Genomic DNA, 24,784 nt, shown 5'->3' on the forward strand with positions numbered 1-24,784 from the left:
GTTGCAAGGAGGAGCAATTGGTGTATTTTTGATACCAGAGATTATATTTTGTACTTTGATATGACATCATAGCCACAGCTTTCCATTTGTGTGAACATGTTGCTGTTATATGTGTTTGCCACGATTGATACCATTGTTTGCACACAGTTTTGAGTTCTGATTGATGGCTATTGTGCGGCATATGTTGAAACTGCTTCAAATGTCACATTTGTCAAAGCAAACAGCAGTAATTTTTGTTCCACCCCCCCCCTTTTTTCTGACTTGCTTGTACTAAGGAGAAAAGCTCTCACAGGCATATGATAAATTACAATAATTTCATATGTTTTTAAGTGATGGTTGGCTCTACCAGTACACTAATGACTGAATGGCTTTTGATTACGTACTGGTATGGATAAATCCTGTTTACTGCATGACGCAAAAGAGCAAAGCATGTGTTTCTATACACAGTTGTACATCGTGCTAAACTTCCCAATTATACCTCAAGAAAGTATTTTTAAGAGTTTCTGAGAAAATAGTGCATCCTTATCATATGGCAGTTGTAGTGGTCATTTTTCACTCTTTTCTCTTTTATGAACAACACTGTATTAAGCTTTGTAACTGCCTATATGATATATTATGATATCAAGTTCATTAAACTCTTTTGTTGTTTGTGGTGGTGTAGTATTTTTGAGCACCTCTGTGAATTTCTTGAGTGCATGGATAATTGCAAAATAATTTTGCCACCTGAGAAGGGATTATTCATTTCATATTCTTCATTCTGTCAGTATGGATTTTGATCACTAATTCTGCCCTTGCGCAAAACTGTTTCACAAGTTCTTATCCGCAATAAATGCTCACAGAATAATTATGTGCTGTGTACAATGTGTTGCAATGATTACATATACAAGAAATTAAGTTCTCATACTTTGTGAATTTTTTTTTAAATACACTCCAATATTCATCTACGGGCAGTGATCATACATTTCAAACTCTTTCAATCTGTGTACAGCAGTGAGAACCATTTCTGACAATCTTGAAGCACCAAGGCCTTTAATTTTGGTAAAGTCTTGAAAGGAAAACATCATAAGAAAAAGGTTCTTTCGATGTCATGTAATCCAATAAGTATTGCTGTGATACCAGAACTTTCTATAATCAAAGAAGTGAACTGAGGTACGTGTATTTTCTCATCTACAATGCATTGTCCCACTTATATAATACCAATAACAATATTTTGCAATGGTAGCTTTATTATGAATAACAGTCAGTGTGGCTTTTGAGTGTTTGCCATTTTTGCAACTTGTCCATCAGATATCGGTGTACACAAGTTATCCTAAGCTTTGCAGCAGTATACCCAAGTGTGAAGGACAATTTTACCCACTATTTTTTTATGCCTCGGCCACGAAGTGGTGCCGGAGGCATTATGTTTTCGGGTTGTCTGTCCGTTCGTACGTCCGTCCGCATTCGTTTACGCGATAACTTGAGTAATATTGACTGGAATTTTACCAAACTTGGTCCAAGTATAAAGTATGATGGGGCAATTACTTGATTAGATTTTGGGTGAAATTGGCCAAAGGTCAAAGGTCAAGGTCAAATCATGAAATTGTATCCGTTTATGCGATATCTCAAGACTGGATCGAGCAAATTTCACCAAACTTTGTTGGAGGATGATGCATGATGGGATAATTACCTGATTAGTTTTTTAGTGAAATCGAATTGAGGTCAAAGGTCAAAGATCAAAGATTAAGTTCAAATCCCCAAATTTATCTGTTTACGTGATAACTCAAAACTGGATGAAGCAGCTTTCATGAAACTTGGTCCAAGGATGATGTATGATGGGGCAATTAGTTGAGTAGAATTTAGTGACATTGGCAAGAGGTCAAAGGTCTAGGTCAAATGCTTAAAATGTTGCTATTTCCCCTATATCCATGCAATGCCTGAAGGTATTTTCTTGAAACTTAGTGTAGACATGTACTACTGTATAAAGATTCTCCAGAGAGAGTTTCATGTCATAAGGTCAAAGGTTAGGTGAAAATGTTACAATTTCACTTTTCTTGCCAATGGTTCAATGTATCTTCATGGAACTTGGTACATACGCATGTACTGACTGGCAGGGATTATAGGGAATTTATGGGTCATTGGTCAATAGTCAGGGGGTCAAAGGTCAAGGTCAACTCAAAATTTTACTATTTCCCTCATATACTAGTATATGCAATGCTTGCATTATTAGTTTTAAAACTTAATATGTATGTATTACCTAATGGAGATTCTCTGGGAAATTTCCAGCCAGAAGGTCAAAGGCTAAGGTCAAAGGCCAGGTTTAAATGCAAAAAAAAAAAAAAATCTATTTTGTACTGTAATTACACTCTTTCTTCATACCTTGAAAATTACTCAATGCATAAACTTACAAAAGGGTCGGTCAGAAGTCAAGTAAAAATCCTCAATTCCCCAAATACGTGTACCTGCACTCTTAGACAATTATGGCAAACCTAGTTCAAGGAAAGTGAACATTTAAGATATTTCTGACAAACCTGTCATTTCATTATTTTGCCAGTTATGTGAAACTGTCATCACACATTGTGAAGACATTGTACTATACACCTATTGGGAGAATTATGCATTATGGCAGAGGCATCAGTCGCCATAGCGACATTTCTAGTTTTGTTTTTTTCTTCTTCTTCTTCTTTCTTTCCTTCATGATCATTCTCGAAAAACAACACTATTTGGTTTTACCTTTTGGGCATGTATCCCTACAAAAATTACTACATTATATGTTATGAGTACATGATGAGGTGGACAAAACAAATAAGTTTGGTGGTACATGTGCACCCCTCCATGGACATTTCCAAACACTGCCATTGTAAGTCGGTACGCACAATCACAACAAGCGTGGGTGATTGCTAGGCACCTTGAGGGTGAAATGAGCATGGTGTGCTTCTGTTTGTTGAGAGAGCATATTGCATGTGGATGTACCATGTGATAATGTAACAGTCTATTTTCAAAAGAGAGGGTAGTATACATGCAGTCCTCCAAGCAGTGATAGGTAAACTCCAATTGATTTTGATGATTGCAAGCGTACTGAAACACAGGAGCAAGGCAAGTTATTACAGTACTTGTATTGGTTTCAGTGATAAACATGCTCAATATACAAAAGTAAAACACTCTGTAACTACTACTACTTTAGGGGATCATGTACTGCCCTCTTGATGCTTGTGTGTCATACTTGTTAGTCACACTATTTCATACCAACGATATGCGGTGCATTGCAATGTTGAATTGATCCTTGGCCAGTTACACCTGTACCTGCACTTAATTCAGACAATCATTGTGTAGTGCCCTGTGTTTTCTGTCAGATTTATTAAGGCACATTTCAACAATGCAATAGCGACAATAATAAGACCTCCATTTGAGGTGTAATGCCGGGTCTACATTTTTATCATTCACCACGAAAGGCGTTTCCAACTGGGGACATTGAGATAATGCATAGCATCATTTCAGGAATTGATCACAGAATTTCAGTCTTTAATCATGCTTTAAGGCCGTGTACAGTGGTTTTCTTAAAACAGGGCGATTCAACCCATTGCTCTGTGGGAGCTTGTGGAGTGCTGTACAAAATACGATCATGTGCTGGCAGGCACAGTGTACATTTTACTAGTGTGACAGTCACTGTTGTCCTGCAAGTCAAGCCAAGGAATACTATTACATGACATAAGTTTGCCAGAATTATCATATATTGTTTTGTTTAATTTTGTTTTGAATCATTCCAGGAACTGTAACTCAGTGTAACTCACTGTAAGAACATGATTTTGCATGATGTTGAGAGTTGATCTCAATTTCAATTTCAAGTGTACCACGAGTGCTTTTGCCATGTCATCACTTTGCGAACTGAGAAGTAAATAATATGTCCTACATTAGCCTCAACTTTACCACACCTGCAAGACGAATTCTTTGAAAACCATATTGGAATATTGGCCAGACTCCTTGACAAAGAATCTTATTCTCTGAGCAATAAAATGATCACAGTGGAAATAATGAAAATAAAGCAAACAAGGAGGTGAGAGTTCAATGTTAGGGTATGAATGCATTTAAATGAACATTTGTATGTATGGCAGTATGTTGAACTATTTGTTGCCAGAATAAAGATTTGACATGTATGAAGTTATCATTCCCTATAGACTATCCATATTTTTGAATGTGATTGCAATAGGTTTTGTTTGTAGAATATATTACAGAGTAGACATGTAAGTGTGTAAGTCTTGAAAAATTAATGTTTTCTGCCTGCCTACCTGAATCCATGTTTTTTGGTTGTTGTCAAGAATTAAAATGCATGTACAGAAATTATATCATTGTTAATCTTGCGAATTCTTGAAGATGCAGATCTACATTCTACAAGTAGGTAGAAATGGGAAACTTTGTTATGTGTGTGTGTCAAGCAGGAGCTTGACATTGGTTTCTATGTCAATGGGCAAATTTGAAATATCTACCTTGAAACCTCCACCAGAGCATGCTACCAGTGCAAGTGCTGGGATGAAACATGACAATACATCCATGCTGTCAAAGGTCCGATATAGTCCCGTCGTACATGTATGCCAACCTAAGAAGGTGGATTTTTTTTCTCTCCATCGTTTGAAGGGACAGATGACTGATGTAGGTGGACCTGCCCTTACTAGTAATCGGTTTGGTAAATGGTAGTAACAAACCAGCACACTTATGCCAATCCTCAGTATCATTTGTACCTACTGTATTTATAATAGGTGGTGCTACATTCTCTCCTTTGTGCTGGTACTGCCAACTGAAAAGACAAAAAGTATGAATAGAAGACTATCCATACAGTAAATGCATTGACCACTGTAAATGTGAAGTGTTTCATTTTGTTCATTATCATTTCTACTTTGTCATCACTACTATATCACAACCTAGTGATCATCACTCAAAAACTATTATGGATTTCCCCCAAATGTGAATGCTTTTGCTGCATTACGTAGTGCATGCATATGAAGAATTCACTTTTGACTAGAGCTAGTAGTGCAATTTGTCCATTGATGCGATTCTTTGTCAGATCTCCTCCACTTTTGTACACCAGAAAAGTTTGCTTGTAGAAAAAGAAGAAGAAGAAAAAAGAAATGTTGACAGATGCTAATTTATATCTCTCTCTCAGTTTCACTTGTGTTGTATCTGCATAAGAGTGTTTTGTAAATGCTTTGTTTTGCTCAGTATGTTGTTTTTTTTTTTATTATTATTATCACCACTCTCACACCATTGTCCTGTGAATAGGTGGTGATGGTGGGGGAGGGGGGAGTTGGTTAGTATATATTTCACCCCTCCTTGTAGGAACTGGGCCCTGTTTCATAAAGCTGTTTGTAAAGTTATGAACAACTTAGGAGCGACTGGTGATCAGTTCTGATGTGCATACTTATCAGAATATCCATAACTTAGCACAAGAACTGATCACCAGTCGCTCGTAAGTCGTTCGTAACTTTACGAACAGCTTTATTCTGTTTTGTTGATTCTATTGTGTTTTCTTCTCCTTCCTTGGGAATTCTTACAATGTGAACTTCGGAGTAATGATTCTCAGTTTTATGAGACGAGTCATTGAAGTCTGTGGCAGCTGTTGTAAACAAACATTTTCTTTGTTCTTGTCTTTTTTTTCTTTGAAAGTACATTGTACATGTATATAGAGGAGGGGGTTGAAGAAGAGCAAAGGTACAAGAGATGGGCTTTGTGGAGGTCTTGGAGAGAGGTACATGTTACTGTATAACTGATTGAATATTCATATTTTTATATGCCTTTATTATGCCTTTTATAAAGACTATATTTTGTAAACTGGTGTGAAATTACATTGCACTGCAGTATCCATGATCACATTATATTTTTCCCCCAGCCACATACACTGTGAAAGACAAGGGGAGCAAAGATAGCATTTGTTGCTCTGTCACTTACAATGTACCTCAAATTTGCAGTTTTTCATCCCCTCTGCCCCAAAGGTGCCAGGGCAATGTGTTTTGTTTTTCAGGGCTTACCCTGGAAATATTGGTAACTGACAGGTTTCATTTAACACTGTTGACATAGGTTTTTCATCTTTTGAATAACAAGTAGGGGGAAAATAAATCACGAGACCACTATTTCCAAAAAAATAAGACTGCATTTTTTTTTCTTTTCAGTTTTTGTTTTCTACTGAGAAAAGAAATACATACTGTATAAAAGAATAAAACAGTGTAACAGGAAACAGCAGTCTAAATCACCCCCCTTCTTCTATCTCTGCCCGCTCTCTTGTTGTGTTACATAACATAGGTGAAGCTACCATTACTATATCCGAGTAGGATCAAGTGACTCACAAAAGTGTGTAAAAAGGAGGAAAGATGTTATAGTTCTATATGCGTAATACACATTGTATGAGTAATGTCTGTATTTGAGAAAGAAATAGAATGTAAGTGTATAAATTACAGTGTTGTCAATCAAAACAAGAGCATTGTCTTGACTCATAGGGAAATCTGTCTTGCCGTGTAGGCTGATGTTGGCCCAAGTTGATAGTGGCAGTGCATACTTCCTGTTAATGTCAATTTTGCTCTTGAGTTTAAGCAAAACAAAATACAAGTTATGAATTTACTGTCTGTGAATTGTTCTTATCTTTTTTTCTCTTTTTTTTCTCTCTCTCTTCTCATTTTTCTTCCGAAGATGCCTTCATGTTTATTTATTTTTAAATGTAAATAAATGGAAGTGACATCCATTACTTTCAGAAATACCATGAGAATTTATGTTTGTCTCAATTTATTTTTTATTTTTTGCCTCCAACAGTTTCAGGTTGATTGACATTAGAATATTGCAGTATCATTTTGTCTCACACAGATGTATGCAGGTTGATGCTATAAGAATATGCACATGGAAAATGCAAGGACAACACCAGATGTACATGAACATATGTGACCCTGCATCACAAAACCAACAAAAAGTCGCCAAATATGGATTTTTAGTTCAAGGCAGATTCTGAAAGAGCAGACTCTACGCTTTAAATTGATGTATAACTCAATTCAATCGAGTCTCCTAACCTAACTAAATGTTGGAAAGAAAGCACACACTCTGAAAAAGTGTGAACTGAGAAAAGAGGCTCTGAAGTACAGGGTCTATTCAAGCACTTTATCTTTACCAAACCGCCCTAGCTGTATGATGAATGAGAAAAAAAAAAACCAAACAAACAAACCCAAACGGGATGTAAACCTCTGAACAACAATGAAGGTATTATCAGATTAAGTTGAAATTGATCACGCTTTATTAACACATTCCGTCCATGATTAATGCCAAATTTCAAAGCAGTAGCATTATCTTTTCACAAGTTATTAGAGTTGAAAGTGAAGAGTGTGCAAAGGATTTTCAAGAAATGAAAAGGGACTTCTAAGATATACCAGATCCCACTGCTCTACCAAAAAAAAAAAAAAAAAAAAAAAAAAGAGGGTTGCAGAAAAACTGCTAAAGACACTCTTTCCCATTCATTTCATGATCCCAAACACAGGAATAATGTAGAAGAAGGATAGTTCTTTAAAAAAATTAGAAAAAATCAACATGGACTTGGTTGACCCAATTCACCTTTTTTGAGTCCTCACATAAAATCAATGGGTGCGACATTTGTCAGTTTTGAGATGCATGGTCACATATACACTCTGTATATCCTTAATCTGCAGATAACACTGTACATGTACATGTACACTTGGCACTACACTGGCAAACATGAATAGTACGTTGTATGACAGCGCCATAAAGGCACTGTCATTTTGTGATTTTTTTTTTTCTCAAATTCATACATCTCTTCTTCACCAGCACAAACAACCTCGCTGTAGTTGTCTTTTCAGAGAATATTTTCACACTGAAAACGCTGAATGCAAACCAAGATTGTGTTCTACTCAATGCTAGAAATGGCACACCATGCATCTGTCTTACAGCTATTTGATTCTAACTGGCATCAGAGTCTTGTGTTTTAGAGACATCTGTTGTGTTTCAGACTAAATTGGCCTGAATTTTGTTCAAAACAATGCCCTGCAAATCACTGTAACTGTCCCTTGGAGAGCTGTAGGCAGAGACATGCAGCAAAATGAGCTTCAGGCCTGACTAGCCACAGCTCTGAATTCTTGAGGCCAGACACGATCTTACATTTCATCCAGAGTCTTCTCGTAGCACACAGATGAAGGATCCTCCACTTCAAATCACAGTGCATCAAAAAGATCGGCACATTGCCACTGGACCGAGCGCAGATTCAGTCTCATTCATCTGCGGAAGCAGTCTTCTCATCTTTCAGAATCTCTGCCTTGAATCTCTCGATGATCACATGCTCGGGCTCAGTCTCGTTCCTTCGTATCCTCGGAGCTACCGACTGAAACTTTACCCTGAACTCTTCCACCTGAAAAGGTAAAATGTTAGAATCTGACATCAGTGGTTTTTCTCCAATAAACATACAATCACTTATAAACAGAAACAGAAAGCAAAATTTGCTGGACTACATAATATGCCAATAATGACATTTTAATACTCTATTTCTCTTCTACCCTCTCTCTATCTTTCCCTTTCTCTTGCTCTCTCTCTGTCTTTCTTTAGGCAGTGTCCCTTATCACAACACATACATCCTGAAAACTATTACTACATGTACTTCTTGTTTTAGTCACGAACAGCTATTTACTTTATGTATATACACAACCAAAAGACAAAGACCTACAGTACAACTAGATTTGTCCAAATGTTTTAACTTATATTTTCTTTTTATTGCTGACAATGTATATCTGCATTTACAAAATGCTGATTTGTTTCTTGCTAAACCTTCAAAGTATCCCTGGGCCAACTCTAAATTAAATTATTAAAAAAAAGACCAACATATAAATCCATACCTGCCAACCCCGAGACTTCATAAATCTGAACAAACAAAGAAAAATTATCTAAACATCTGAACTTTCATAAATTCCATATACTTTACTACTAACAGATACATGTATATCCAAAAATCAGAATAACACTGAAATTAATGCATTTTCTTTCAGTGCAAAATTTGAATTTTCAGATTAAAGGGATTGTACAGTTTCGGTTGAGACCTAACTTCAGATTTCTAACATTTTTTGGTGAGATAATGAAAAACCTCTTATGAAATATGAAAGAGCACGTAATTTTATGGGGAATTCAACGTTTATTTCATGAAAATTGGTTTTGAAATAGCTGAGATATCCAAAAAGAGCAATTCTAATGAAGTGTGGGACCCACACTTTCACACAATCGCTTTGTTTTACCTTGTTTTTGGATGTTTCCGTCATTCCAAACCCGATTTCCATCAAGTAAACTTCGAATTCCTCTTAAAATGGTATGCTCTGTACTATTTCATAAGTGTTTTCTTGGTATCTCGCAAAAAGTTAAAAGCCCAATTCTCACCTCCACCAAAACTGTACTATCCCTTTAAAACTGAACAGTTGGAAGGTATGTAAATGTATGATTTTCAAAGTGTTGCGCCCATCTCGGAAAGCATTCTGTGAAAAATTATGCTTTTCAAATGGTACATTTTTTTTTTTTTTAATATATCTCACATTATGCACCCCCATGGCTTTGCAGATGAGAAAGGTCAGTGACCCGACTCCCGTGATGGCGAAGACAGTGCCCCAGCCTAGCGCCCTCATGCCCAGGGAAGCCCCACTCTCGTACAGCTCTACCTGCGGGTCCGGTATCATTCCCTGGCAACAAAGAAGGATATAGAAATTCAAATACTACTTTGCTTAATATACCTTTAATAGAACAATTGCATCAACACTATGAATGCACATCATGAAATTTGTATTCAAAATATGGCACTTCCACACTGGAATATGAGCAAAAAACTTTGAAAATAACTACATGTATACATGTAATTGCAGGGGGTGGGGAAGAGAAGTATTTGACAGGGCAGAAAGAGTCTACATTCAAGTTCAAATGAACATTCAAACAGAATGAATGCTGAGATAAATAAATATAGACAATGTTATTAGATAAGTCATAGGCAAATAAAAAAGACAATAGCAGAAATAACAGAATAACCACAAACAAAACCAAAAACAAAAATGATATGACATTATATTACTGATGTTCTATCAACAAACAAACAGCTTTATCTGACAAGGATGTTTTGATTTGTGTGAATTTGTTCCAGTCTCCTTGAATATATTTTGTTGTTGTTGTTGTTGTTGTTGTTGTCTTATACATAAGCTATAATGGCAGATTGACTCAAGCTGCAAGGCTACTTTTATAGATTCACTCATAAATCAGCTGACCAACACTGACCTTCGAGAATGATCCTGGATGTCTCCTCTTGGCTCTAGCCAAGGTCATTCCAAAGCCACCCAGCATGGCCAGTCCACTGACAGTCACCATGAACAAGGCTTCTGCAGGATTTTTTTTTTTTTTTTTTAACAGAATAAATTACAAATAATGTATGCAAAGACCAAAAGATTCTCAATTAAAAAAAAAAAAAATGATGAATGAATGAATTCCTCAAGGATGTACATGGCTGTCCCCATGAGTTTCCCACCACACAGCATTTTTCATTCTATATTTATCTATTTATCTTTTATTTGTCTTTTACATTATATTTATTTTTCTTCATCAGAGTGTGACTGGGTATCTTAGATATATGTAAATTAGGCAAATGCATGAAATCATAAGACTTGGAAAAATTCTCTAATAAAAGTGCAGCAATCTTGTAAACACTAAGTGAAATTGATAAAAACAAAGGCCTTTACACGCACACATGCCCTTCCTAAAAATAAAAAAAAATAAAAAAACCTGCTGTAAATCACATCATAGTGCAACTCTCAAGGGTGTACTACCAACTAGATATACTGAGTAAGCTGTTATATTCGCGAGGGTTTAATTTTTGCAAATTTTGGAAAACCCAGTTGGATCGCAAATATAACAACACACAAAAATGTCATAATGCACTAGGTTAAATGCATTTACAATATGATAGCGTCAGTGTCAATTCGCAAAAACAACATCTCGCGAAAATGTTTGTGACCTCCTCTTTCGCGAAAATATCTGTACACAAAGATAACAGCTTAAATGCTGTAGTGTATCAGCACTCGCACCAAGGTTCGACCATTCACAAAAGCGTATAAACATACGTTTCTACATGTAGCAGGGGGTTGAATTTAGGATGGCGTTATGGTTGAATTATAGGCGGCTTGCGTTAAAACCATCATTGCAGTACAATCTCGCTGATACCCCTGCAGCTGCACACAGCCCTGCTCACTCCCTTTTCCCAGAAATTCATGAGCCTAACAAAGTGCAGACCCAGATATAACCGGCATGTTGAGTGAAATGACACACTCGAAATATGGTTGGGTAACCTGTAAATGTATATCTTCCTCATCAACCTTGGGCCTTGGGGCTTTGGCATTATTTGGAGAGCTTGCTGTTGCATTACAAATCTTACTTATCAACATCAAGTACGTTTGATAGTACACATGCATGTAAATCTCTAACTATATACACAGCCCAGTCGCTGTACTCCGCACAGCGTCTGGTCGGGCGATTGGTAGTAAACCTCATTTCTATATACCCATATAATTACATATTTCTGTGATTTCACATAAAGGAGTCAGAACCTACTCTTAAAGTAGACTAGATCTTGATCTACATCTAAGTCTAGACATCTGTCTAACATTATACATCTATCCTAGACCTATTTGAAAAAAAGAAAAAAAAAAAAACATCCCATCCCATGATTGGCCTTAGTACTAGTAGGCCCTAATAGTAATACTAGTATGGTTACTAAAACTTTAACCTATTTAATACCTAGCTTCCAATAAGTTTTATTTATAAAGTAACTCACGATCATTGTCACTTCAAGATCTCATAGCATAATAAGTTAAATATCTTAGATTACGCTTTTGCCGTGTGCAGATGTTGGTGTCGATACAGGTAAATTTCAACTAGACTAGGTCCATAACTGTACAGATTTGAGTTTAAACAGAATTGCCGGTAGGACTACAAGTTATGTACATAAGGTCTGTAATACCACAATAAATATACAGTGTGGGACTAGCAGACTTACTACCTCTTCATTGAGAATCGAATTATCTTCGTTTCGAACTCATGACAACCTAAATTGTACGCGATTATTTTCTTACTCTTTAATATAATTGATTCCCTGCGGTCTTTGGTCTTGTCCGTGGTATTTACGATTATTTCTTGTCCATCTTGGACTCCTTGTTCCGTATTCATGCTCTCCATGGGCGCTGCCATTTTGATTTTTTCCTGGCAAGACATAATTGATGGTTTACAAAAGTATGAGAAATAACGATATTTCTTCCTAAAATTATCTTTAATAAATACTTTTCTAGATTAAATATATTAATTCAATGTAATATTTGCTAATTATACTATGGACTTCTAATTATTTCCAGTCAATTTACTTAGTTAAACACACTTATCCTCGTTCACCTGCTGCCAATGTTGAGGTTGTCGGCAAGAGAAAAGGAAGAGCCCTCAAAATGCAGCGTATTTTTCCTCGTGAGCACACTCGATGGTAAAGGTGAGTGTGGAGATAGTTGCTGTTGAAATATTTTAACAGTTTTGCCGTACTTCTTGTGCTTTATGTAGCTTTTTCTATACGATTTACGTTTGTTTACCTAACAAGTTTACACAACAAGTTGGGCGCAACGGCCCTATCGACCCTGTAATGTTGTCGCAACCGCTACTCGCCCGTGACCTAGCACTCAGAAGCAGTGGTGTGGCAGCGCCCTAAAAGGAGGGCATTTGACTCACACCCATTATAAACATGCGATGGCTACACCGAAAGTTTGGAGTAGAAGTGAACATGTGTGACTTCATCTTTAGTTAGAGTTGCCAGTAAATTTATGTATGCTAATTAAAATATTTGTGAGTGTAGTATTTGTGGTAACAGACTTTAGGGTAAGGGCACCAGTATTCGGTCAGCCCCCAGTATTCGGTCACTTATCACTAGTCACCAGCCAGTAAGTTCAACTGTCACAACAGTAACACACGCAAATCACATTAATTCACATACTTGCACACTCATTCACAACAGGAAACTCCCTTAACCCCCTCCAAAAATCCATCCAAAATCCCAAATTTTACCGTCAAAAGTGCAGAATCGGCGCTACTTTCCAAAAGCGCGCGCGGATAAGGTCCAGTTTTAAGAGTACGGGTCGCTGAAAAAGCGCTAAAAATCGAGAAATACGCCGTTCTCTCGCAGGATTTTTCGCCTATCGCAAGCTTGGAGTGTAATGGTATCCTCAAAAATGCAAAAGAAAAACAAAATTTCCATACGTGCCGATACAGTGTCCCAACGTACAAGGGTTGAATGCAAGTGCCGAGGCCCCAGTATTCGGTCACCAACGGTCGCCGCAATGTCCCCGATGCAATTTTGCGCCAACAAGGTAGCGCGCACGCGCATTTTTCAGCTGCTTTGAACACGCATTGACTTTGAACGCGCACATCGCGTGACCGAATACTGGAGCCGGTGACCGTATACTGGGGAATTTTCAAGGTGAAATATTTCGGGATTTTGCGCAGTTCTGTGAGATATTTAACAAAATGAAAGTTGAGATTAAAGAAATTTGATATATTTCACATACATTGCTGTAGATATCATGTATGTATGTATTATTTTAGTTTGAAGAATATTGCAAAAAAGCTTAAGTGACCGAATACTGGGGATGTTACCCTACATATACCTTGTAATTTACTTACAATTTAAATTTACATTAATTACACGACCGGCTACAGTAGAGCCTAGATAGAGGTAGACCAAGAATTGACAAAAAAATTGGTCTTTATCTGGTTTGGAGATGTGTTCTGTGGAGACTATGTCTGGCTTCTCGGAAACCCCTTCTATACAGACGAAAGGCTCTTCTCCTGACTCATGTGGGACTGCTCTGCTTCCTGACTCGTGTGGGGCTGCTCTGCTGCCCGCTGTCGGACTAAACGTTACCATAAACCCAATTTCATACAGCTTTTTGCCTTTTTATTTTCAAACGAGTTTGGCATGACATGACACATTGTGCAGCAATATTTGGGGGTAAATTTCCCACGTTGTGCAGTCAAAATACTCACAGTAACTACACTGTAGTTACATTGTAGATCACAGAAATTTGAATCCATATCAGTGATATTGCAACATCGCATAGCTGTTCGCTAGCTGTAAGTCGCCATTACACGTTCATAAGCCATGCTCTCATTGGCCGAAGGGACCATTCCATTTCTGTTGCATGTACGACGGTACATTGCATGTGATTGGCTAATGAATTCATATGTTGCAGAGTAGTTACGATCGTATCGACAGGCTGGTAGTTAAGTGTTTTTCCATGAAAATTTCACCCGAATATTAGATATTTCCAACATCTGGTGAGCTTTTATCCACAAACTGTGACATGTACACTACATGTCATTGCATCAATCTTTCTATCACTTCAAAATAGACATCAAACTAGTAAACTATTAGTGCTATATTGGGTCAGGAATATTAAAGTTCACCAACTCAAAATTAAAACCTCAAATTACTTCCTCAGTTTGTGTTTATTGAGACTGTGTAATAAAATTATTATTTTATTTTTTTTTTGTGATGATCAAGCCAGGACTCTCAGAGTGGTACAGCATGCCTCTGATATAAGTCATATTTCTGTATAGCAATTACAACCTTGCACTGTTTTCAACAGAAATATCATCAGATATTGATGATAATATCCCAGTCAGCCCAATACAATGTTGCTGATTGTACAATATTTGTTGAATTCATTCTACTATAAACTATTAAAACTATTTAATGGTAATGGTCAAACTATGTACATAAGGTAGTGTGAACATATGTCATGAAAGTCACTGTGCCCACGTTTAAAATTCTTTCGTTGCTTTGTCTTTTTTTTTTACTTTCTTCAAAGATGCCAACCAGCAGCATTGTTTTGCATTAGATTGTAAGTTTTATTTCTCATTTATGTATTTTGTGTGTCTGCATTTTAATTTTCACTCACTCATTTTGTATTTTTCTTTCTTTCATTATTGCAGTTGTGAAACATAGGATATTAAAGTCAACCTTTAAATTACCATCAAGGTGCAAGTCTGATTGGTATTATTCAGGAGAGGAGAGGAGAGGAGGGTAGCAAGGATTGTCTTCGCCTTTGAGGACCGATAAGTTGCGAGTGGAGACAACACACTGGACTCGCAGAACAAGGTGGTGCCAGACACGCACACGACCATGACGTCACCGACCACCACCACGGCCAAGCAGAAGAAGTGGCAAGTGCTGCCGGGCAGGAACACGTACTACTGCGACGGGCGCATCGTGATGGCGAGGCAGAAGGGGATCTTCTACCTCACCACATTCCTGGTCCTCATGGTCAGCACGCTGTTCTTCGCCTTTGAGTAAGTAAATGCGAATGCACCCCTGTCAGACTCTCAACAACCCTTTAAAGACACTTGAACCCGTTGAGGACGGGCTGACTTTGCTACAACACATAATTTTCCAAAGACACTTGCCCGATTATGCTCGGGACTCGTCATTAACAGGTTAAAGTGAACACTCTAAGCATCATTTGTGAAATTCCTCCACCCCAACCCCCCCCCCCCAAAAAAAAAAAAAATAATAATATTAATGATGATGATAATAAATGAATGAATTTAAATGAAATGAAGAACGTTTAATCCTCTAGTAAAATCCTCTGAATTGCAAACAATTAAGCTACAATTAAAATCATATCCAAATTATTATGTCAAAGAGAAAAGTTTGGACTACGTAACTCTGTGTCAGTATTACAGTTCATTACAAGTGTTAAATGTATTTCACTTAAAGGTAGGGAATCCCATTTGCATGCCTTAAATGAAGAGTTGTATAAACACAGTGGTATGTTGAAGAGAGTATCATTTTAGAAACTCCCATAAAGTATTGAAAGTGGAAGGTAACATTTAGTACATTTTTACTGACTGTTAGATTTTGAATTGAATTCTTTTCGGGGCTCACCGTAAATTCCAGTACATTACTAGGCTACCTTTGCAGACCCATGCACTGCATGTGTGTCCATCATGTATATTTTGTGAATAAAGTTCATCAAAACTTACAAACATTTCTATATACATTCTTGCCACACACTCTATATGTTATTACATCAGCTCTTATACTTTTAGATTTGTGTTTATAGATAAAAAATACAGAAGACTGCAACAAGAAGGCTTACACTAAGTGTGGCTGACACAGAGAACTACTGAGTAGTTGAGTTTTGTGCATTATTCAAATTGTAGATAACTGTTGACTTCCAAATTTCTCAGCAGTGGCCTAAACAAGTCCCCTGAGGTTCTATACACGTATGTTAATGTTTTGCTGCATTTTGGGAGTTCTGTAAAAGGTATCCCCTACCTTTAAAGTGGCATCATGTGGAACCTATACAAAATACTGTAAACGCCATATATTTCGCGAGTCCAAATTTTCGCAAATCGGGAATTCCCGACGATTTCGCGAGTGCTTAAATTCGCGATCGTGGAGTCCTGTACTGAACAGAGAAGTGTGCGTGCGTACAGTGTGTACGTCACATTCACATCGGGATAAGAGTCAGTATCTTTTGCGTGTCTTTAATTTCGCGAATAGCAGCCGACTCACGAAATTCGCGAAAATAAAAACCTCGCGAAATATTCGGTGTATAGTAGCTGAATGGTCTCATGATTGTGGCACCAATGTAGTGGAATTCTTCATGTTGTGTGAGCATGAATACTGTATACGCCATATATTTCGCGAGTCTAGATTTGTCGCAAATCGGGAATTCCCGCCAATTCCGTGAGTGGAGTCCTGTTATACTGAACGGAGAAGTGTACACACGTACAGCTGTATACGTCACATTCACATCGGGATAGAGGGTTTGCGTGTCTAATTTCGCGAATAGCACCTGACTCGCGAAATTTGCAAAAATAAAAACCTCGCGAAATATTTGGCGTATACAGTATTCCAATGTATGACATGTTTACATGTAGTATGGAATAGTCGCCAGGCTGCTTTTATCTAGAGCCGTGGAAAAGGTGGACCCAAGCACTAGTATTGTATCCTGTGTGCCATAAACAACTTATTTAACTGTTATCTTTTTAAAGAAATAATCTGAAAGAGTTGCATTGAAGCTTGACATGGAGATGCTCAATTTTTTTCTACTCACTGACAAATGTCTAATTGTGTGCATCTATAGTGAGTCTATTACAATGTGCCAAGGTTATAGCATTTTGGAATGTGAACTGACTCACCCATCCTATTTTTGGAGATTACAACACACATTATAGAGTAGCCAGTAATGCTTTTCAAAAACTCTACATGTCAAGAATGGCTGTCTTTAGGAGTGATTTCCTGATATTTCACCGATTTTACACATAAACTAGAACCCCCCCCCCCCATCAACCATAGAACAACAATAAAACAGCAAACAATAAAACAAAACAAAACAAAAAGCATGCTGGCTTGGCACATGGTACTTCACTTGTTGTGTACTTTACATGTGTTTGTGTATCATATAGTACATTATCTTCCATATCTGAAGTGATTGTTTGAAGTCCAATGGAGAAATCTTGCATGAACTGCTCAAAGGTTACATCACCTCGGTGCTTATGGGGAGAAACCTGTCGGCATGACCTGAGCTGTGATCTCCTTGGGCCAGCCTGTGGCAGTCAAGTCCAGCTAATCCTGCAAAATGTGGGAGAGCTGATAAAGGGGCATTTCCTCATTGTTGATATTTGACTTAGAAGGTTTTAGATGAGATTTAATGCTTTATCCTTTGAGATTATTACAAGGAAAACATTCTACAGTGCTCTGTATATCCCCTCCTTTCCATACACTATTTTTTTTTTATTTATTTACTTTTTTGCAGTATACTTAATTACACAGATTTGTTTGTCCTTGAGCTCTGATGCTTTAGTTTTTAGTTTTGTTTTTTTGTTTTTGTAGTACTCTTGTTCTTTGTTGTGATCATTGGGAAATTATAGACAATATCTTTAAATACAGTTTGGCTTTAATTTTCTGTGTTGAAAATGAAGTACACAGCGTAGATATTACAATATACCTATAGATAGGTCAATATGATAAGTTTGTTTTTACATTGTTGATAAACACTCTCAGCTGCACTATGTCAACCCTCTCAACATCTTTAGTTTCTGAATTTCTGCATTTCATAATTGACACGAAGGACTATAAACTCTGCTCATTATGATGATGGTTATGCTCAATCAACTCAACATACAGTATGAAATTGAACAGATGCTTAAAGTGCAAAGTGAATGTAGCCTGGGGGTGCAAGAACAACTCGTAACCACTGCATTTCAAACTCTTGAGGCAGAAAGAAAAGAAACATCAATGAATATTAAACTGTGACATCAGGCACTCATCTAAAGCAAGCATTGTATTCTAATTTGTGCAATATTCGTGTCAAATACTTGTCAATTAAAGTACTGCAAAACGTCTACAATATTTTCTTGTTTTTCACAAACTTGTGAGTTTTAAAAGGGCAATTAATCCAGTCTAGATTATGTGAATTCTGATCGCGTGTGGTACATATTACTATTATGTGTAACACATCACTATTAATACCAACCAACAGAAATCCAGTGATAATGCGTGCATGTGATACATGCATGTGGGCATGGTATGTCTGTTTCACATATTTTGTCTTAATCCGTGGACTAAATTCAAACGATGGATCTGATTTGAACTACCTTTGTTGTGAAATAGAGCCCCTTTTGTTGTTGTTGTTGTTGTTGTTGTAGTTAATTTCATCTGTACGATATTGACTAAATTGAAAGACAAGTTTTATGCAAGTCCTTGTTCCATTCTCTTTCTCTTTTCCTCTCTCTTCTCTTTTTTTCTCTTTATCTCTCCCTCTATTTCCCTCAGTCTGATCTGCACTCTCCTGTTCACAAAGAACATTAACATGGTTGCTAATGGAAAATGAAAAATATTATGTGTTTTTCATCTGTTTAAGCTGTTAAGAGGCCACCAATTGGATATCATACAAATGTTGTAGATAGATTCTTCTGTTTTTCAGTCAGGAAGAGAAGTGACATCAGGGTGTGATAGACCATGATACCATATGTGGTCTGAGCTGCATTATACAGCTCATGCCACTTTCCAGCTGTTGAGCTTTCTTTTCAAGCTGGTGATATTGTCATTTTTTTTTTTTATTATATTGTCATTTTTTTTTTACATTTCACACAGCCAAGTCCAGCAAATTGTGCAGCATTGCACTTGCACATGTAGGGGTTTATACGGTATTGACACGCTTATGTGAAAGGACCCCCCCCCCCCACCCTATAAGTACTGATATTTTTTACATAATAAAGGTACTGTACACATGTACGTCATACGTTGTATTATAATAGTCCATTGTATTTTCTAAGTTGTATAATTTGTAAAAATTGTGCTGAAAGCCTGAGCCGAGAAAACATCCTTTTATACAAAAATGTACATGTAGGCTTTGCCCAAATTTTGTTTGTTTGTTTGTTTGTTTAGTTGTTGAATTTATTATGAGGTGTACAGTATGTGACAGTGTACACATAGTGAGATGTGTGTACACTGTAGAGTGACTGTGGGGGCATACATGTACCATGTGGCTCATTTGCAATCTATACTTGCAGGTACAAGTTGTAGTATGCAGGCCTACAATTGTACAACCCACATATTTTGCGTAACTTGGTTTTTGCTTGGTACCTAGATATTTACAGTACATCAAGTTTAATAGTGAAGCAGTCACGATTAATCGGCTTGTAGACCATGTCTGCCATATGTGAAAATATTATTACAGACACAATCAGTGAACATTGTCAAACAGTAAGCTCTGTCTTTGTAAATTCCTTTTTTTCCACTCCGGTTTATGTTTCCATCTAAAATTGGATTGTACATTGCCACATTCGCTTCCGTATATCTACAAAATGTCGCAAAAGGTATCTTTGCTCACTGGTTGTTATTTCTTATTGTGTCTTTATTGAATATTCATCTTTGATTTTTTTTTTTTTTTTTTTTTTTTTTTTTTTATTGTACACATTGTATGCGAAGACTGAAACATAGCCCTTTCTGTGCCAGGGACTTTAGACATTGTGTACAATGCCATTGGGTTCTTTGTGCCAATCATCACTCATAGGGTTAAATAGACATTAAAAAACTGTAATGATTTTAAATTACTACTTGGTCAAATTTTATCAGTTAACTTCTTTTATAAAATGGGCTCAATAAAGTATCAAATCAGAAGTTACGAAATGAGTCATACAAATGTGCACTCTTGATTCTTAAAGTTGACATGCAAGGCTGTGCAAAAAGTGCAGTGTACAAAGCAAGATTAACACATCAATTTTTCCAATGGGACATTACAGAGAAAGAGTACTGTACGAGCTGAAATTTTCACGTACAGATATTTTCGCGAATTGCTACTTGGAGGACATTTGCGCGTGTTGTTAATTTTGCGGTTGCGACGGTCTAACTGAACGTAACTATTTGCGCGTTGTTATTTTCGCGGTTCGAAAGCGATTCGCGAAATTCGCGAAAATAAAACCACCGCGAAAATTTCAGCTCGTACAGTAACTAGGCCCATTTACACTTGCTTGGAAAAATCGCGACATTTGGGTGCAAGTTGCTAAGCAATTACACCCAAATGGCCTTGAAACATCGCCAGAAAAATTGCCAGCCGGAGTGCAATTTTTTGAAACATCGCGATGTTTGAGGCGAAGTTTAGTGAGTGTAAACCCAAGCTGCAGAAATATCGTAATTTTGCATCACGTGACTTTTGGTATCGAATTGCACCGGGCGTTTACGCGCGCTCCCGATCCCTCTGTGGAACATGTAGAGAATACAATTGTACGTCGGCCACTGGCCAGAGTACTACTACAGGGTACATGCTGTACAGGTAAATGGCCGATCCTCAGCTCGTGGTCTCTCACCTTCCTGATGAAACTATATTGTATTGAAAACTAGTAACAAACCTGAAGTTCTCCAACCACGTATCATCACCCCATAACGACTTAACAAAATAATGTTCTCCCAGAAATGCATTGATTTTGGGAGTGCCCACTGCCCATACTGCTCTCTGTATACCTTGACTTTGTGGAATACAGGAGTACGTAACAAGTGTCGGTAAAACAATGGTGAGTTCTTGCTGTCGCCTGATGATATACCAGTCCTAACTTCAAGTCCTACTTCTCACTTTCGTCATATCGGCGAAATTCCATGATCCTACTGAATGCTACAATGTACTTTCATTAACTTTCTCATACTAAGCTGAAGTTTTACACACCTGCTACGTATGTGATCTAATGTAGCAAGCTACATACAAAGTACATTGTAGTTTTACCGTAAGTTGACACTCTCGAGAAACACAAATTTATGTGTGCAGTGGACTGATAAAAAGCCCTGGCACAACGTCCAACCAGCTAGCTAGCTGTGAGCAAAATAGACTGCACTGCAGTGAATGCCATGCGAATAGCCCGCGCTTCCACTCGTCTACCGTGTTGAAGAGAGGTAAATTACACATGCGCACTACCAACCCAAAAATCGCGATGCTTCCTGAAGCTCAAACTTTGCATGCTTTTGCGCAAGTGTAAACGGTGGAACCAAGATATTGTGATTTTAAAAATTGCGCTGTTAGTAGGTGTAAATGTGCCTACTGATTTTTTTATCAAAAGATAAAATCAATTTTAAATTTCCTTACCACACAGGCTGCCATAGATATTCATTTGAAATCAACTATATCATCAATTTTAACTCTTCATACATGTAAGACAGGGCCAAGAGCTGTGTATTAAACAGTGCGTATGCAATCAGTTGGTCACACGTTACTTGTTTACGCACTCTCAATCACTATTTCTGTTAACAACTTCTAGTTTGTGAGTGCACCTGCCAGCCAGCGTTGCATTTATTTGTACGTTTTGTATATATACATGTACACTTGTACAATGTCTGCTGAGTTTAATGTTTAGAATGAACATAACTTCAGACATCTTAGCTTTTGAGCAAGTTCTACAACGTACTTGTAATTATGTAGCTGTCTGGTATTCACCCATAACGGTACATTGTAAGTACACCATGTACATGAAAAATTTTGTTAATTTTCAACCCAAATTTAAATCAAATTAGGCACAGGTTAAAAGTTTGTGACATTAATAGTGGAGATGCAGCTCACTCTCGTGTATTCACAATGTTGGGCATGTTTCACCATTGTATTCAAATACCCTCGAGTGCGCTGCATCTCCACTAATTAATGCACTCTCACCACGTGCATTTTTTATATAAAGTATTCATGAGGAATTTAATGACACACGCATTCCTTAATCGCAGAAGGGAAATAGAGTTGTACTCAATGCAATCCTGTGATGATTAAAACATTTATTGAGTCATTTCAATGAGCCAATATGTTGAAATTCAACCTGATGCAATCTCCACTCTACACCTGTATGTTTAAGTGGATTTTCTAAGCAAAAAAGCCTACAGAACAATGGGAGCTTTGTCAAGATTGGACACAAAATGAGAATGGCAAATTTGAAATTCACACCTGTAGCTATTTACAGAAAGGTAGAATTTCATTTAATGTTTCCATCGAATAATGAATTGATGTCACCACCATTCCACTAGTCACTGTCCTCGATTTGACCAGGTCCGTAGACTGCTGTTTGCCTGCATACCAGGTTTCATTATTTGGCATAATTCACCATTTGCAGATGAAACGAAAACCCAGCATTAGTGCTTTAAAATGGTTCTAAAATGTGAGTTACAGATAGAAAAAACCACTGTAAAATTTTGAATCGGTAAAATTGATGTTTAGATGTGAACAATAGTTATAATGATAATAAAAATGTTTTCAGACTAAACCGTCAACAGTTATGGTTTATTGAGAAAAATACAGTGTATCTCCATATTTTAGGCTTTATCACGATTGCAAATTTTAATGGCCTTTTTTACGATCAGTGGTGTAACTTTTGTACTCAGAGGGTCAAAATTTCAAACAAAATATTTTTTCATTATTCTGTTTGATTCCTGTTGGAAAGTATTCAAATTTTTGAAAAAATAACATTTCAGACCTTAAAGCTGAAGAGTTATTGGTGTAATTTATGGAAAACCCTGGCACCTGAAGTGAATTTAAGCAAAATTTTGTTTTCATGAATTGCACCATAATGACAAAACTCTGTAGTCAAACTTCACCATGCAAAGTTTTTATGGTCAACAACAATATATAGTTTGTGAATCAAAACTATTTGGGGTTGAATATAAAGTGAATTAAAAAAGAAATACATGAGATTTATAAATTTTTGGTAAAAATTCCAATTGACATGCAATTTTTAAGATTTTAACTATTTATTGGGGAGCAAGACAGGTCAAACTCTATACTATAACAAGTCTTTAAGAAGGGCTACCTTCCTATGTAGGTTAAATGAAATTCCAATCATTTCTTTATATCTTGGATTTTTCACACATGGATGTTTCGGAGGTGACAGTTAACATAGTGGAATGTTTCGGAGGTGACATTAATATTAACGCTCAGTTTTTTTGAGAATAAGTGACAATAACACAAAACTTCTTCTTTTTATCAATGTTTTTAATAATTATAACTCGAGAACAAGAAATTAACTCCTGTTTCAAGCAGATAAACCACACAGAACAAGTGTTTTTTTACACTTCATTAATTAGCATGGGCATCGGTAGTTTGCCTTCCATTTGGACGAAGGTTGTAAGCTAAATATTGTAATCTGAAGAAACATGGCATTCCATTTTCTACCTTAAATTGAGATGAGGGTGTGAGATCACTTTAGTAATGTTTCTTTGCTCTCAGAACATTTTATTCCACAACACCAGGGAAGAATCACTTCGTTTCGGAGGTGACATTCAATGTTAACATTGTGTTGAAATATTCATTTACAGTAAGAATATGACGGACATAAGCTAGATATTGTAACCTGAAGAAACATGGCATTAAATGAGGGTGTAAGATCATTTTAGTAATGTTTCTTTGCTCTCAGAACATTATATTCCACAACACCAGGGAAGAATAACTTTGTTTCGGAGGTGACATTCAATGTTAACATTGTGTTCAAGTATTCATATAGTATGTCCCCCCTCCCCCCAAAAAAAAGAAAAAAAAAGAAAAAAAAAAACAATTACAATTAGACTTTTGCATTGATAGCACCCAATACAATGATTAAATCAGCTAAAATCGACTTTGGGGTCTTAAATTATAACATCGTAGCTCTATTTTGCAGAAAGCCCCATTCAATTTGGTTAAGTGGTCTCAAAGAAATGTGGATTGTTATAAAGGCTGTTAGGAGTCTGATTCTTCCAAGTTTAGCACTTGGATGCTCTTGGAACTGCATATTAATGTGTAAACACAATATACAGAACTTGGAGGGAAGGGATTCCTGACATGCTCTACAAAAATCCTCATTTCTCTTTGACCTCTGAAGCAAATTGAATGGGGTTTTCTGTAAGGTGTGGGCAATGAGTTATAGTTTGAATCCCTGAAATTGTATTTTAGATTGATTCATTATCTTTAAAGTTATCGTTGCAGAGGGTACCATTGTAATTTTTTGGTGGGGACATAGGTTATGAATGCCAAAAGCAAAAATTCTTATTTGACTTGTATTATGTTTTTGTTTGCACATAATATTATAAATAGATTAATCCAAGGATGTTCATGAATTCTTCATCATTCTTGATAGCCACCATACAAATGTTATAATACTGGTGAAAGGTGTTTGGTTCATCTGGGATAAATTTTCTATATACCAGATTCATTTACACTGTTGACATTAATAAAATATATTTTATGTATCTTTCTGAATTGCTTGAAAA

The 24,784-nt window shown here is 36.8% G+C and overlaps 2 protein-coding genes across 2 annotated transcripts in view; one reads left to right on the forward strand and one right to left on the reverse strand.

Moving 5' to 3' along the window:
* Nucleotides 1-7,423: 7,423 nt before the first annotated feature.
* LOC140242251 (transmembrane protein 242-like) lies at nt 7,424-12,209 on the reverse strand. Its single transcript, XM_072321996.1, has 4 exons — nt 12,105-12,209; nt 10,258-10,358; nt 9,531-9,674; nt 7,424-8,365 (listed from the first exon to the last, which is right to left on the reverse strand). The coding sequence occupies exons 1-4, from the start codon at nt 12,205-12,207 to the stop codon at nt 8,228-8,230; spliced, it is 486 nt and encodes a 161-aa protein (XP_072178097.1). The 5' UTR covers nt 12,208-12,209; the 3' UTR covers nt 7,424-8,227.
* Nucleotides 12,210-15,139: 2,930 nt separating this feature from the next.
* Nucleotides 15,140-24,784, forward strand: part of LOC140242250 (palmitoyltransferase ZDHHC14-like) — a 61,509-nt gene continuing 51,864 nt past the window's right edge. Inside the window, exon 1 of the mRNA XM_072321995.1 lies at nt 15,140-15,357. Within this exon, the coding sequence (XP_072178096.1) occupies nt 15,191-15,357 (167 nt within the window). The 5' untranslated portion in view covers nt 15,140-15,190. The remainder of the gene's footprint in view (nt 15,358-24,784) is intronic.

Source organism: Diadema setosum, chromosome 19 (assembly GCF_964275005.1).
Source record: "Diadema setosum chromosome 19, eeDiaSeto1, whole genome shotgun sequence".
Classification (NCBI taxonomy): domain Eukaryota; kingdom Metazoa; phylum Echinodermata; class Echinoidea; order Diadematoida; family Diadematidae; genus Diadema; species Diadema setosum.

What these genes read in the sequence shown, in the direction of transcription:
- LOC140242251 (XM_072321996.1), bottom strand. Translation starts at nt 12,207, where the DNA reads ATGGAGAGCATGAATACGGAACAAGGAGTCCAAGATGGACAAGAAATA. An exon ending in ATCCAGGATCATTCTCGAAG is followed by an intron (nt 9,675 to 10,257) that starts GTCAGTGTTGGT and finishes CTTTGTTGCCAG; the next exon opens with GGAATGATACCGGACCCGCA. An exon ending in AAGCCATGGGGGTGCATAAT is followed by an intron (nt 8,366 to 9,530) that starts GTGAGATATATT and finishes TTACCTTTTCAG; the next exon opens with GTGGAAGAGTTCAGGGTAAA.